This window comes from Pristis pectinata, chromosome 6, assembly GCF_009764475.1.
Source record: "Pristis pectinata isolate sPriPec2 chromosome 6, sPriPec2.1.pri, whole genome shotgun sequence".
Taxonomy (NCBI): domain Eukaryota; kingdom Metazoa; phylum Chordata; class Chondrichthyes; order Rhinopristiformes; family Pristidae; genus Pristis; species Pristis pectinata.
Window position 1 is genome coordinate 4,007,189 of NC_067410.1, and position 15,592 is coordinate 4,022,780.

At 47.4% G+C, this 15,592-nt stretch overlaps 1 protein-coding gene across 1 annotated transcript in view; it reads left to right on the plus strand.

Moving 5' to 3' along the window:
* LOC127571293 (monoglyceride lipase-like) overlaps positions 1–15,592 on the plus strand; it is a 56,684-nt gene that overhangs the window by 28,193 nt on the left and 12,899 nt on the right. The window contains exons 4-5 of the mRNA XM_052017562.1: positions 7,950–8,086; positions 10,856–10,966. Coding sequence (XP_051873522.1) covers positions 7,950–8,086; positions 10,856–10,966 — 248 coding nt within the window. The remainder of the gene's footprint in view (positions 1–7,949; positions 8,087–10,855; positions 10,967–15,592) is intronic.

Sequence of the window (15,592 nt, forward strand, 5' to 3'; positions counted from 1 at the left end):
GTCGGCCCCCTGCCCGTCTCCCGGGGCACCAGGTATACCTTCACCATGGTCGACAGGTTCACCAGATGGCCGGAGGCTGTGCCGCTAGCAGACACATCCACGGAGTCCTGCACCGGGACGCTCATCGCAAACTGGATCGCCAGGTTCGGACTTCCTGCGGACGTCACCTCCAACAGAGGGGCACAGTTCACATCAGGGTTGTGGACAGCACTGGCACAGCTCCTGGGCACCCGTTTACACCACACCACAGCGTACCACCCACAGGCCAATGATTTGGTTGACCGTTTCCACAGGCACCTTGTCAGCCCTGATGACGCGCCTCAGAGGGCCCAACTGGGCAGGTGAATTTCCCTGGGTTCTACTGGGCATCCGCACGGCCCCCAAGGAGGACCTGGGCACCTCCTCAGTGGAGTTGGTTTACGGCACCCCCCTGACAGTCCCGGGCGAGTTCGTGCCAGAGGCCCAAGGTCCAGCAGGGACGCCGGCGGAAGTGCTGACGAAGCTGCGGGACAAGGTGGGGTGCCTGGCACTGGTTCCAACCTCCAGACGTGACACTACACCGACTTTTGTTCCTAGTGATCTCCGGGACTGTGAGTACGTTTTCATTCGCAGGGGCACGCACAAGTCCCCTCTGCAGAGGCCGTACGAAGGACCATTCAAGGTGATCCGGCACAACGGATCTATGTGTGTCGTGGAAGTGGGGGGCCGCAAAGAGACCTTCACAGTGGACTGCCTCAAACTGGCGCATTTGGACATCGGACGACCCGTGAAGGTGCCCTCGCCGCACTGGCGGGGCAGGCCACCCAAGGTGGACACACAGACTGGGGATCCCACGCCCCCGATGGGCGATTCTGAGGGGGGTGGTGTAGCGGCCTGGACCCGCAGGACTCAAACCGCCATCAGCGGCCGCGGGCACATGCGCGGGAGTGCGACGCGGACTAACCGCGGGTCGGGCCTTCCGGCGGGGACCGCACGCCACATCCGCCGGAGAGGGTCTCGTTTACTTTAGCGAGCGCGCACGTTTTGTGTGATTCAGTAAAGAGTGCTCCAGTCCAGCCTCCGTGTTTCTGCGTTCTCTTTCCTGCCACTTGCCTTAATCAATTGGGGAGTTGAGTGTAAAACTTGGGAAGTTATGTTGCAGCTGTATAAAACTTTGGTTAGGCCACATTTGGAGTATTGTGTGCAGTTCTGGTCACTGCATCACAGGAAGGAATTGGAGGCTTTGGAGAGAGTGCAGAAGAAGTTCACCAGGATGTTGCCTGGATTAGAGAGTAAGGAGAGGTTGGTCACACTTGGGTTGTTTTCTCCGGAGCGTCGGAAGCTGACGGGCGACCTGATAGATGTTCATCAAATTATGAGAAGCAGAGTAGGGTAGACGGTCAGGGTCTTTATCCCAGGGTGGAAATGTCAAATACTGGAGGGCATAGGTTTAAGGTGAGAGGGGGAAAGTTTAAAGGAGGTGTGTGAGGCAAGTTTTATACATACAGAGTGGTGGGTGCCTGGAACGGGCTGCCAGGGGTGGTGGTGAAAGCATATACGATAGCAACGTTTACGAGGCATTTAGACAGACAAATGAACGTGCAGGGAATGAGGGATACCGACCATGTGGAGGCAGATGTGCAGTTTAAATTGGCATCATGGTCAGCACAGACAATGTGGGCCAAAGGGCCTGTTGCTGTGCTGTACTGTTCTATGTTCTATAATCCAGTAAACCAGATGTTAAACCTTTGGAAATTCTGAATAATTGAATAGTGGATTATCAGTTTTACTGCCATCCCTTTCTACAAGGGTGTCTGAAGAGCATCATAGAATCATACAGTGTAACATTTGGTCTGTTATTTCTGTGCTGGTTTTAAGGAGATCCATCCACTTCACATTGGTATAAGGGAAGGATGGTTCCCAGCTGGGATGTGTAATTTTTCCTGGAGTATCAGGTTACAAAATAGAAGAACTGCCTCTACTTTAACTGCATAAGTAATTGATGCAGCTACAGAAACACTGGAAAGGTCCATGCTGTTTCACTCTCACAGAGTAGACATAGAGTACAACAAAAAATTTGTGGGGAGGAACTCAGTGGGTTAAGCAGCGTCTGTGGAAAGAAAAGAATCAGCTACATCACAGTTTGGTAAGACAACTGCTCTGCCACAAGAAACTGCAGAGAGTTGTGAACACAGCTCAGCAGATCATGGAAACCAACCTCCCCTCCATGCTCTGTCTACCCTTCTCGCTGCCTCAGTAAAGCAGCCAACATAATCAAAGACCCCACCCGCCCCAGACAGTCTCTCTTCTCTCCCCTTCCATCGGGCAGAAGATACAAAAGCCTGAAAGCACGGACCACCAGGCTCAAGGACAGCTTCTATCCCGCTGTGATAAGAATCAGGTTTATTATCACTGACATATGTCGTGAAAATTGTTGTTTTGACATAAAAATTACTACAGACATAAACATTACTATAGACTACAGACATGAAAATTACTCTTAAGTTACAAAAAATTTTGTGGCTGCAGATTTCAGCTGCAGTAGTTTTAGACGGGAGTATTTGATAATTCCCTGGGGAGCTGCACACAAAAAGTTGCCCCTCACTGGCATCATTATTTTTGTTCTAACAGACCTTGTATCCAATGAAGATGAACTCTTGTCGTCACAATCTACCCCATCTTGGCTCTTGCACCTTATTGTCTGCCTGCACTGCACTTTCTCTGTAACTGTAACACTTTATTCTGCATTCTGTTATTGTTTTCCCTTGTACTGCCTCGATGCACTGATGTGATGAAATGATCTGTATGAATGACATACAAAACAAAGTTAAGATAAGATATCTTTATTAGTCACATGTACATTGAAACACACAGTAAAATGCATCTTTTGTGTAGAGTGTTCTGGGGGGCAGCCCGCAAGAGTCGTCACGCTTCCGGCGCCAACATAGCATGCCCACAACTTCCTAACCCGTACGTCTTTGGAATGTGGGAGGAAACCAGAGCACCCGGAGGAAACCCACGCAGACACGGGGAGAACGTACAAACTCCTTACAGACAGTGGCTGCATTTGAACCGGGGTCGCTGGCGTTGTAAAGCGTTACACTAACCGCTACACCACAGTTTTCAGTGTACCTCAGCACATGTGACAATAATAATATGTTTCTGGTTGAAGCCCTGTATCAGGACAGGATCATCAAGATGTTGGGTGCATGTTTCCTCGTAGCTTGTGTTGGTACCTAGAAATGCAATCTCATGAGTCCTATTTCCCTTGTAGACCTGCCAGTTATTTTATTTCAAGTGTGTATCCAATTCCTTTTGGAAGGCACTGACTGACTCTCTCCACCACCCTCATCAGCAGTGAGTTCCAGATCACTGCCATTACCTGAGGAAAATAAATTTTCCTCTCATGCCCAAAACTTTAAACCTTAAACCAGCCACTAATAGGAAGACATTTCCTCAGTCTACTTTGCCTGATCCCAACGTCCACCTTTATCAAATCTTCTCCCGACCATCTCTCCTCCACCTCCTTCACAGTGCCAGTGACCCTGGTTCGTTCCCGAACACGGGTGATGTCTGTGTGGAGTTTGCACACTGACCGTGTGTGTGTCCCCCGGGTGCTCTGGTTCCTTCCCACATCCCAAAGACGTGCAGGTTGGTGGGTTAATTGGCTGCTGTAAATTGTTCCTAATGTGGAGGATAGTGGTAGAATTGAGGGGACTTGATGAGAAGGTATGGAGAATAAAATGGGATTAATTAAACCTCTTCACGCAGAGGATGAATGCACACAGTCTTTTTTCCCAGAGACAGGGAATCAAAAACTAGAGGGCATGGGTTTAAAGTGAGAGGTGAAAGATTTAAAAGGGACCTAAGGGGGAATTTCTTCACACAGAGGTGGTGGATAAATGGAATGAGCTGCCAGAGGAAGTGAGAGAGGTAGATACAACAACAATGGTCTAGGCTGGTCTCAGATTCCATTGCCTGAGGCCTAGACACTGCTCATGGACTGTGCTGCCTCACAGGACAACCACTGCTGAGGGCCTCAAGGACATTGGGATCTACACGGCCTCAGAAGGTAACCGTGACCATATACAGGAGACATACTTGGGTATGGACACCTTGAGTATGACACATGCCAATGTATCAAAAGAGTTGTCACTGGAGGGTTTTGGGCTGTGTAGGTGGGAAGGGTTAGATTGATCATAGAGTAGATTTATACAGTATAGGTCGGCACAACATCGTGGGCCGAAGGGCCCGTACTGTGCGGTACTGTTCTATGTTCTATGTTCACAGCACTGACTTCTGGGGAACACCAGTGTATACCATTCTCCGATCTGAACCACAACTGTTTGCCTCTATTCTGTGCTTTTTGCCCAGAAGCCATGTTCATTTCCAAGCCACCACTGATTCCCCGGGGCTCAATTTTACTACCCAGCCTTTTGTGTGGGGCTCCACCCCATAGTGTAATTTGGAGTTATATGTTTAACTCTTTGGGCCCTGACCCCTGGAATTCCTTCCCTAAACCACTCCTCAGTTCTCCTTCAAGATACTTCGTAAAACCTGCCATTTTGACCTGGAGTTTGCTCAGTTTGGCAATGCCGCTGGGGAGCACCTCTTCAAGGTGTTCATTCCTGTTGTTAAAGAGCCACCATAATGTATTGAGCTAGGCTGACAATGAAGGTTCCTGAGATGAAACCTTGAGGAGCATGCCCACCTACAGTCTACCCTCTCAGCTAGGTGGATCTGGCACAGTTCAAAGAGCAAAGTATGACAATCATAGAGTAATACAGCACGGAAACAGGCCCTTCGGCCCAACTTGTCCATGCTAACCGTGGTGCCCACCAAGCTGGTCCCATTTGCCTGTGTTTCTCCATATCTCTCTAAACCCCTCCTATCCATGTACTTATCCAAATGTCTTTTAAATGCTGTTAATGTACCCGCCTCACCCAGTTCCTCTGGCAGCTCGTTCCATATACGCACCACCCTCTGTGTGAAGAAGTTGCCCCTCAGGTCCCTTTTAAATCTTTCCCCTCTGATCTTAAACCTATGCCCTCTAGTTTCTAGTTCCCTATTCCTGGGAAAAAGACTGTGTGCATTCACCCTATCTATGCCTCTCATGATTTTATACACCTTTATCAGGTCACCCCTCAAGGTCCAAAGGGCCTGTTCTGTGCTGTACTGTTCTATATTCTCAATGTTCAATCTCCTACATTCCAAAGAATAAAGTCCTAACCTGCTCAACCTCTCTCCATAACTCGGTCCCTCGAGTCCTATCAGTTTCCTCGTCAATTTCCTCCGCACCCTTTCCAGTTTAATAATGTCTTTCCCATAACAGGCAGCACACAATAAAGCTGCGCACAATACTCCAAGTGCGGTCTCACCAACGCCTTGTACAATTGCAACATAATGTCCCAACTCCTATACTCAATGCCCTGAAGGCCAGCGTGCCAAACACCTCCTTCATCACCCTGTCCACATGTGACGTCATTTTCAGTGAGCTATGTGCTTGCACTCCTAGGTCCCTCTGTTCTACAACACACACAAAATGCTGGAGGAACTCCAGGTCAGGCAGCATCTATGGAGAGAAATAAACAGTCGAAGTTTCAGGTCGAGACTCTTCATCAGGACTGGAAAGGAAGAGCGCAGAAGCCAGAATAAGAAGGTCAGGGAAGGGGTAAGAGTACATGCAGGCAGGGGATAGGTGAGTCCAGGTGAGGAGGGACGGTTGGGGTTGGGAGGGGAGTGATGTAAGCAGCTGAGAGGTGATAGGTAGAAGAGGCAAAAGGCTGAAGAAGAAGGAACCCAGTAGGAGAGGGCAGTGGGCCATGGAATAAAGGGAAGGAGGTGAGGAATAGATGGGCAGGTCAAGGAGAAAGAGAAGGGGTGAGGGGACCCCAGGAACGAGGGAAGACAAAGGAGGGGGAAGAGGGGAGGGGTACCGGAAGTTGGAGAAATCCATGTTGAGGCCGTCAGGTTGGAGACTCCCAAGGCCAAATATGAGGTGTTGTTCTTCCAACCTATGTCTAGCCTCAGTGCGGCAGCTCAAGAGGCCGTGGATGGACATGTCAGTGTGGGAGTAGGATGTGGAATTGAAGTGACTGGCCACCAGGTGATCATTGCTTTTGTGGCGGATAGAGCGGAAGTGCTCGACGAAGCGGTCACCCAATCTGCGTCGGGTCACACCGATGTTCAGGAGGCCACACTGGGAGCACCGGATGCAATAGATGACACCATCGGATTCACAGGTGAAGCACTGCCTCACCTGGAAGGAATGTCTAGGGCCTTGAATGGTGGTGAGGGAGGAGGTGTAGCACTTTGTATGGTCACAGGGATAAGTGCCGGGAGGGTCATCAGTGGGGAGGGACGAGTGGACAAGGGAGTCGCGGAGTTTACACCTGCATCTGCATCTGATTTGAGAATCTCTTGTACCTCTGGTCCACAACACTCCCCAGGGCCCGACCATTCACTGTATAAGTCCTACCCTGCTTTGACTTCCCAAATGCAACACTTCACCCTTATCTGAGTTGAAAGCCACTTGCCAATCTTCAGGCCACTTACCCAGCTGATCAACACACCCCTGTAATGTTCCTCCTTCATATAATGGTCATGTGCTCACTAAGACGATAACATCACAATTACAAAACTCTCTGTGGGAGCTGGCTATGAACTAATTATCTGCCATGTTTTACTAAAATATACCAGTACCTTCACTTAAAGGGCCTTGGAATGTCTTCAGACTGTTAAGTAGATACCAAAAATAAGTGCATGCTGGCGTAAGTTATTTTTTCTTAAATTACTGGAGTGAGACTTGAACCCATGATCTCCAGATCTATACAGAGAAGGCATGGACCTGTTGGGCTGTGAGGCCAATTTTGATTCTGCAAGCATTTTCTTACACTTTGTAGGTCAGATGAAATGATATTGCTGGGGGGATTTTATAGTACTTTTTATTTATGGTACTTTCGGTATTAGTAACTCCCTAATAGTCATGTCGTGGCTATCCCTCAAGGTCGAGGACGATGGTCTTCATTCCGTTGATTTATTTATGGGCTCTCAAGTGGCTTATGAGTCCAATCTTGGCTCTGAAAGTTCTTCCGCATTCAGGACAGGTGGTTCCAGATGGCAGATCGGGCTTTGGTTCTTGCTGCCTCTCTTTCCATTTTCTTCACTTTTCCTCTAATTCTGCACTCCCTAATAACTCCCTAATAAGCAACTCCATTGAAGGTAAAATGACTCCAGGATCTACAAACCTCCCTGATGTATTTACATTTGGAATGATCTGTCTGGATGGCACGCAAAGTTTTTCACTGTATCTCGGTACATGTGACAATAACAAACCAATTACCAGTTATTATAGTAGTTTCCAGTGCTAAATTGTGCATGAATCCCATCGAGATATTTCTCAGAGGTATAATGAGGCACAGTATGGTTGCTGTGGTCTCCCTTATGGTCTCAATCTTTCTGCTCTTTTAACCAAGGCTTCAACACAGCTTCTACCCCATTGTTATAAAACTATTGAATGATCCCTTAGTACGATAAAATGGACTGTTGACCTCACAATCTACCTCGTTATGGCCTTGCATCTTATAGTCTGCCTGCACTGCACTTTCTCTGTAACTGTAACACTGTATTCTGCATTCCGTTATTGTTTTCCCTTGTACTACCTCAATGTACTGATGTGATGAAATGATCTGTATGAACAACATGCAAAACAAAGCTTCTCACTGTACGTCGGTGCATGTGACAACAATAAACCAATTTACCATGGTGGTTGGGAGTCGGGGGTGAGCATTGGTAGTAGGGGGGTCGTTAATTAGTGATCAGTAGAAACAAATCCAGCTTCACTCGGCTTGTGTTCAAACCTACCCCAGCTGAGGAGGAAGCTGAGCACTCTCCTGGTCTGTGAGCCTTCAAGGGAACTCTCCTCCCACTTCTTTCTTGCCTCTAAGCCACTTCTTTTCATCCTTGCACAGTTGGCCACGGGCAAAGTGAAGGCAAACGACTAAGTGTGCCTAACTTCAGAACATATGTCCGTGACTGCCTGCAACACATCGACATGGTCAAGCAACGCTACCCAAGGCTGCCTCTATTTCTGTTGGCTCAAGGCCTTGTAAGTGACCCACCAGAACAAAACATGAAAGAATTTGCTGTTTAGAATTGCTCATATACTGTAAAAACTGGTGTATAAGTTTACCTCCTGAGTATCTTCACATGGGCTATACAGAGGCAGATGACTTGTAAATGGGTGAGCCTTCTACACCCATGTATTTAATCTAATTAGGCTTGGTTATTTTTCAAGCCACCACTTCATGTTTGTTCTTATCTTACTAAACAATGAAATTATGTGTCACAATGCAGAAATGCTTCAAGATTTGAACTGATTTCTTTTTTTCATTATTACCTCATGCTTGTACAAGAAAAGTTACATATATGTTAAACCAAGAAAGGTGATTTCCTAAAATTGAAGTCCTCAAAGGGTGTGGTGGGGGAGGGAGAGAGTGACTTATACACCAGTGCAGCTCATACATAGGACCTTATGGTAATTTCAGATTCTTTATCCCCCCCCCCCCCCCACCTCTGCCACCACCCCCCCCAACCCTGTACAGTTTACTCTAAGTTGATTTTATTTATTCATTTTTAGGATCTGGTAAGGCAGCCAATCCCTAATTGCCCATGAGAGGGGTGGTGGTGGTGAGCTGCCTTCTTGATCCTTCCCAGTCCCTACGGTGAAGGTGCACAGGTTTAAGATGAGAGGGGAAAGATTGAAAAGCAACTTGAGGGGCAACTTTGTCACAGAGAGGGCGGTGGGTATGTGGGACGAGCTGCTAGATGAAGTGGCAGAGGCGGGTACAATTACGACATTTACAGGACATTTGGACAGGTACATTGATAAGAAAGGCATAAAGGGGTATGGATCAAATGTAGGCAAATGGCACTAGCTCAGGGAGGCACGTTGGTTGGCATGGACGAGCTGGGCTTGTATTCCATGCTGTATGGTTGTACAATGCTGAAAGACAGCTCTTAGTCAAATCGTCAAGTTTATTGTCATGCGCACAAGTACGGTGAGGTACAGGTACAATGAAAAACTTGCTTGCAGCAGCATTACAGGCACATAGGTACAGACAACACACAGAATTATACATAAATGTACAAGAAATGAAGAGAGAGAGAGAAAAAAGACTGTGCAAAAACAAGACCTTAGTGCAAAAAAAGATAACTATCAGAGACAAGTCCGTGGCAGTGCCAGAGGCGGTCCGTAGTGTTCTGTTGCTGAGGGAGGGTTAGGGTTGTGCAGGTCGGTTCAAGAACCTGATGGTTGTAGGAAAGTAACTGTTCCTGAACCTGGTGGTGTGGGACCTGTCAGGCTTCTGTACCTCCTGCCTGACGGCAGCAGCGGGAAGAGGGCATGACCCGGATGGTGGGGACCCTTGACGATAGATGCCATCTTCTTGAGGCAGCACCTCCTGCAGATGCTGTCAGTGGTGGGGAGGGCTGTGTCCACTACCCTCTGCAGCGTCTTGCATTCCTGTGCGTTGGAATTGCCATACCAACCCAATCCAATCCCTCTTCTTGTGACTGGGTGGCAAATCTGGTCTGATTATTATTTAGTTGTTCATTAGGAGGATGTGAATATGTGGATGTATTGCTGGTCCTAATTGACCCTGAAGTAGGAGGCTGCCAAGAGTTAATTATATCTGTGAATTAGGGATCTCATGAGTAAGGACAGCAGGGTTCCTCTGCCCCAGGGCATTCGTGAACCAGGTGGGTTTTCCAAGCCCAGCAGTTTCATGGTTACAGTGATTCCAGCATCTGCAGTCTCTTGCATGTCCCACATTTATTGGGTTTAGCAACTCATTCCAGATTTACTAAATCACTTGGCTTTAAATTCCCCAGCTGCCATTTTGGGATTCAACCAGGCAAAAACTCAACCACATTCTCACACTGGCCTTCACCTGAATTGCTATGTGGTGTGTTAAAGGCATTAAGGAGGGAGGATAATTGGATGAGTTTTGAACTAGGTGGCAAGCTTCCTACACTCCCGCTAACAGGATCTTTACCTGGCAATGAGCCAATTTTTTTCCAAGGCTGTACAGAGCAGGAATCAAGGCTGGACCTTCCAGATATGTGCCCTCTGAGCTCTAGTATGACAGGCTCTATCTCATTAATAAACATCACTAATAGCCTGTCCTGGTCCAACCACGTAGACACCACAGCCAAGAAAGCTCACCAGTGTCTCTACTTCCTCAGGAGGCTAAAGAAATTTGGCATGTCCCCTTTGACCCTCACCAATTTTTATTGATGCACCATAGAAAGCATCCTATCCGGATGCATCACGGCTTGGTACAGCAACTGCTCTGCCTGTGACCGCAAGAAACTGCAGAGAGTTGTGGACACAGCTCAGCACATCATGGAAACCAGCCTCCCCTCCATGGACTCTGTCTACACTTCTCGCTGCCTCGGTAAAGCAGCCAACATAATCAAAGACCCCACCCACCCCCAGACATTGTCTCTTCTCCCTTCTCCCATTGGGCATAAGATACAAAAGCCTGAAAGCACGTACCACCAGCCTCTATCCCGCTGCTATACGACTATTGAACGGTTCCCTAGTACAATAAGATGGACTCTTGACCTCAAAATCTACCTCGTTATGGCCTTTGCACCTTATTGTCTACCTGCACTGCACTTTCTCTGTAACTGTCACACTTTATTCTGCATTCTGTTATTGTTTTCCTCTGTACTACCTCAATGCACTGATGTACTGAAATGATCTGTATGGATGGCATGCAAAACAAAGTTTTTCACTGTTCCTCAGTATATATGACAATAATAAACCAATTTACCAATTTAACTTTGTTAATATAGTTCTGTCTCATTTCAGGGAGGATTGGTTGCAACATACGTGGGGAAAGAACGACAACATGAGATTGCTGGGGTGATCTTTATGGCACCTTTGGTATTAGTAAATCCCGAATCAGCAACCCCATTGAAGGTAAAATGCCTCCCAACTCTACAACCTACCCAGGCACCTGGTTAAAAGCATTCACTCCCACCTCAAGGTTTTCACCAGCTGCTCCTCAAGGATGTGTTATCGGCACGATGATAATGACTGGTTCAGTAAGGATAGGCAAAGGGCGACTGTTCTCATTACTGGTGGTTCAAAGACCAGGGCACAAGGATCTAAAGTTTTGGGCAGAAGCAACATAAGGGGTGAGGGGAAAATCCCCACAATCAGAGAGCAGTGATGATCTGGAAACATCACCATGGAAACAGTCAATCCAGAATCCTGTAAGAGAACCAGGAAGACGACTGAGGGAAAATTATTTGGGTTGTTGAGGAAGAGAGAGGGAATGAGACCAAAATGATTACTCTGTGAGAAACCATCAGGAACTTGAGGGGTCAAATGGCCTCTTTGTGGGCCTTAACAATTCTATGATTTGATTTATCAGTGCGATTGAATTCCATCAATATGATGTAGCAGCACAGGGGTCAACACAATGTAGGAGCCGATAGATGGGGGATGTTTCCTTTTTGTGTCATCACAAGATCCTCGAAGAAAGTTTGATGGATCCTAGGGCAGTGACCATGGAGCAGTGGTGGTCTCTGAACGGGACGGGGAACCGTTGTGAAGGATCTGACTAAGAATTAAAAGAGGCTTTATGATGGCAGCGACGTCCCACTTAATGACCACTGTAGCAGTGGGCCTTGACCTCAGGAATCGATCAATGATTGGAAACAGGATGGGAGGGCATCAGAGAAATCTGCCGGGGTCGCAGGGCTGCTGCTGGAGGTGAGTGTTCCGGGAAGGGGAAAAGGCAGTCTGTGTTTGTCCTTGTCGCCTTGCTCTGATCCACTAGTGAGCCGCCAGGTCTGGGGAACTTCTACTCATATGCTGCTGATACCCGAACTGCAAGATGAGATAAAAACAGTAGCTGGAGTTGGCAGTTTGCATTGTGTAGCATGTGTTTTACTAAATGTTCAATTCCTTGATAATATTGGGCTGAAGTTACAAGGATCCGTGCTTTTCTGATAGATTTGGGTCAGGAAATTCATTCATTACTATGTGAGGTATCAGTGGCTATTTTAGTTATGAGTCCTTCCATGAAAGGTTTCAGTAGTGTCCAGGGCCAAAGTGTGGGGATCCAGTGAATGAGTCTTACACACTCAGTGAGTAAGAATCACTTTTTTGAGGACGTGACAAAGATGATTGATGAGGGTAGGGCAGTGAATGTTGTCTACATGGACTTTAGTAAAGCATTTGACAAGGTCCCTCATACTGGGCTGATCCAAAAGATTAACTCACATGGGATCTATGGTGCGTTGATAAGTTGGATACACCATTGGCTTGGCCATAGTGGTGCAAGGTAGTGATGGAGAGGCACTTCTCTGACTGGAGGTCTGTGACCAGTGGTGTTCTGCAAGGATCACACACACACACACATATATATATAACATATGAGGCGGCATGGTAGTGCAGTGGTTAACGTAACGCTATTACAGCGCCAGTGACTCGGGTTCAATTCTGGCCGCTGTCTGTAAGGAGTTTGTACGTTCTCCCCGTGTCTGCATGGGTTTCCTCCAGGTGCTCCGGTTTCCTCCCACATTCCAAAGACGTACGGGTTAGGAAGTTGTGGGCATGCTATGTTGGTGCCGGAAGCGTGGCGACACTTACGGGCTGCCCCCAGAACATTCTCAGTAACGCAAAAAGACGCATTTCACTATGTGTTTCAATGTACATGTGACTGATAAATCTTATCTTATCTTATCTTATAAACAATGGAGATAAAAATGTAGGTGGCTTGATTAGTAACAAAGATTGGCAGGGCTGTGGATAGTGAAGAAGGTTGTCAAAGGGTACAGCAGAATATTGAGCAGTTGGAGGTTTGGGCAGATAAAGTTTAATACAGACAAGTATGAGGTGTTGGATTTCGAGAGCTCAAATGCAAGAGGAAAGTACACAGTAAATGGCAGGACCCTTAGGAGCATTGATGTGCAGAGGGATGTTGGGCTGCAAGTCCATAGCTCCCTGAAAGTGGCAACACAAGTGGAATAGGTGGTAAAGAAGGCATATGGCATGTTTGCCTTCATTTGTTGGGACATTGAGTATAAAAGTCGGGAAGTCATGTTGCAGCTGTATAAAACTTTGGTTAGCCACTTTGGAGTACTGTGTGCAGTTCTGGTTGCCAGATTACAGGAAGGATGTGGAGGCTCTGGAGAGAGTGCAGAAGAGGTTCACCAGAACATTGCCTGAATTACAGTATATTAGTTACAAGGAGAGGTTGGACAAACTTGGGTTGTTTTCTCTGGAGCGTTGGAGGCTGAGGGGAGACCTGATAGAAGTTTATATGATTATGAGAGACACAGATAGAGTAGACAGCTGATATCTTTCTCCCAGGATTGAAAATGTCTGATAGTAGAGAGCATGCATTTAAGTTAAGTGGGGGAAAGTTCAAAGGAGATGTACAGGGAAAGGTTTTTACACAGAGAGTGCTGTGTGCCTGGAATGTGCTGCCAGGGGTGGTGGTGGAGGCAGATACGACAGAGGCGTTTAAGAGGCTCTTAGGTAGGTACAGAGTGTGCAGAGAATGGAAACGGACATCCTGTGGGCAGAAAGGATCAGTTTAGTTAGGCATTTAATGACTAGTTTAATTAGCTTAGCACAACATTGTGGGCCAAAGGGCCTGTTCCTGTGCTGTACTGTTCTATGTTTAACACCAGGAATGCATCAAGTTTTTTCTTGAACCCAATTTCACAGTTTCAAAAACAAAAAGGAAAACATATACTTACACAGAGCACTGTTTCTCACAAAAGCACTGGTAAGCTCTTCTCGTACTGTGGTGAATATCATGAGTTGATGTAAATTAAAAAATATATTGTGACTTCCCTTATTCCTGTGGCTCCCTTCCCCCGCCTTGATGACCTGCCCATCTCCCCTCCTCCCCTCCCCCATCCTTTATTCCACGGTCCACTGCCCTCTCCTACCGGACTCCTCCTTCTTCGGCCCTTGGCCTCTTCTACCCATCACCTCTCAGCTTATTACATCTTCCCCCCCACCCCCACCCCCTGCCTTCCCCCTATCACCTGAACTCACCAGTCACCTGCCAGCCTGTGCTCCTCCCCCTCCCCCCACCTTCTTATTCTGGTTTCCAGTCCTGATGAAGGGTCTCGGCCCGAAACATCGACTGTTTATTTCCCTCCATGGATGCTGCCTGACCTGCTGGGTTCCTCCAGCACTTTTTGTGTTTTGCTCCAGTTTCTGCAGAATCTCTTGTGTCTCTATATTGTGACTTTTGCTGGCAGGGATGGGGTTTACCATCCCAGCTGCAAAGAAGGTGAAATGCGTGGTCCCCTGAGCCTTCTCCACCCTTCAGTAAGGTCACAGCTGTTGCTTGTGTCTTGGTTCCACTCTCGCAACCATTTCCCTCTGACCGCCTTCATGAACAAAATCTATCCACCACTGCCATGAATATACTCAGTGACTGAGCCTTCACTGGCCTCTGAGGTAGAGGTTTCCAAAGATATGCAAACCCTCTGCAGTAAGAAATCTGTCCTCCGATCAGTCCTGTTAGAGAATGCCCCCCCCAGAGGGACCTTGGAGTACCAGTGCATGCTCAACTGAAAGTGGAGTCACAGGTGAAGAAGGCTTCTGGCACGCTGGCCTCCATCAGTCAGGGCGTTGAGTATAAAAGTTGGGTGGTCATGGTGCCATTGTACAGGATGCTGGTGAGGCTGCACTTGGAGTATTGTGTTCAGTTTTGGTCGCCCTGCTGCAGGAAAGATGTTATTAAACTGGAAGGACTCTATTACCTCAGAGGCCAGTGAAGGCTCAGTCACCAAGTATATTCATGGCAGTGATGGATAGATTTTGTTCATGAAGGTAGTCAGAGGGAAATGGTTAAGAGAGTGCAGAAAAGATTTACAAGGCTGTTGCCAAGACTTTGAGGGACTGTTATAGGGAGAGGTTTCCTCTTTTCTTTTTTCTCTGGAGCGGTGGAGGCTGAGGGGTGATCTGTTGGAAGTGTATAAAATGATGAGGAGCATAGATAGGGTGGACAAGCAATATCTTTTTCCCATTATTGAGCGATCCAATACCAGAGGGCATGCATTTAAGCTGAGAGGGGGTAGGTTCAGAAGAGATGTGAGGGGTAAGTTTTTTTACTGAGAGAGTGGTGAATGCCTGGAATGCATTGCCTGATAGGGTGGTGGAGGCAAACTCACTGGAGGCTTTTAAGAGGGGCTTGGATGGGCACATGAATGAGAGGAAAATGGAAGGATCTGGGCATTCTGTAGGTAGGAGGGAATAGCTATGTCAGCACAACATTGTGGGCCGAAGGGCCTGTTCTGTGCTGTATTGTTCTATGCTCTATGTTTAAGGTTGGGCAGACTAGGACTTTAATTTCTTGGAGCTCAGGAGGCTGAGAGGTGATGTTACAGAGGTGTATAAAATCATGAGGGGTATAGATAGGGTGAATGCACTGTCTTTTTCCTGGTTGGGGAATTGAGACGAGAGGGCATAGGATTAAGGTGAGAGGGGAGAGATTAGATAGGAACTTGAGGGGCAATTTTTTTACACAGCGGGTGGTATCTTGGTGGAATGGGCTGCCAGAGGAAGTGGTTG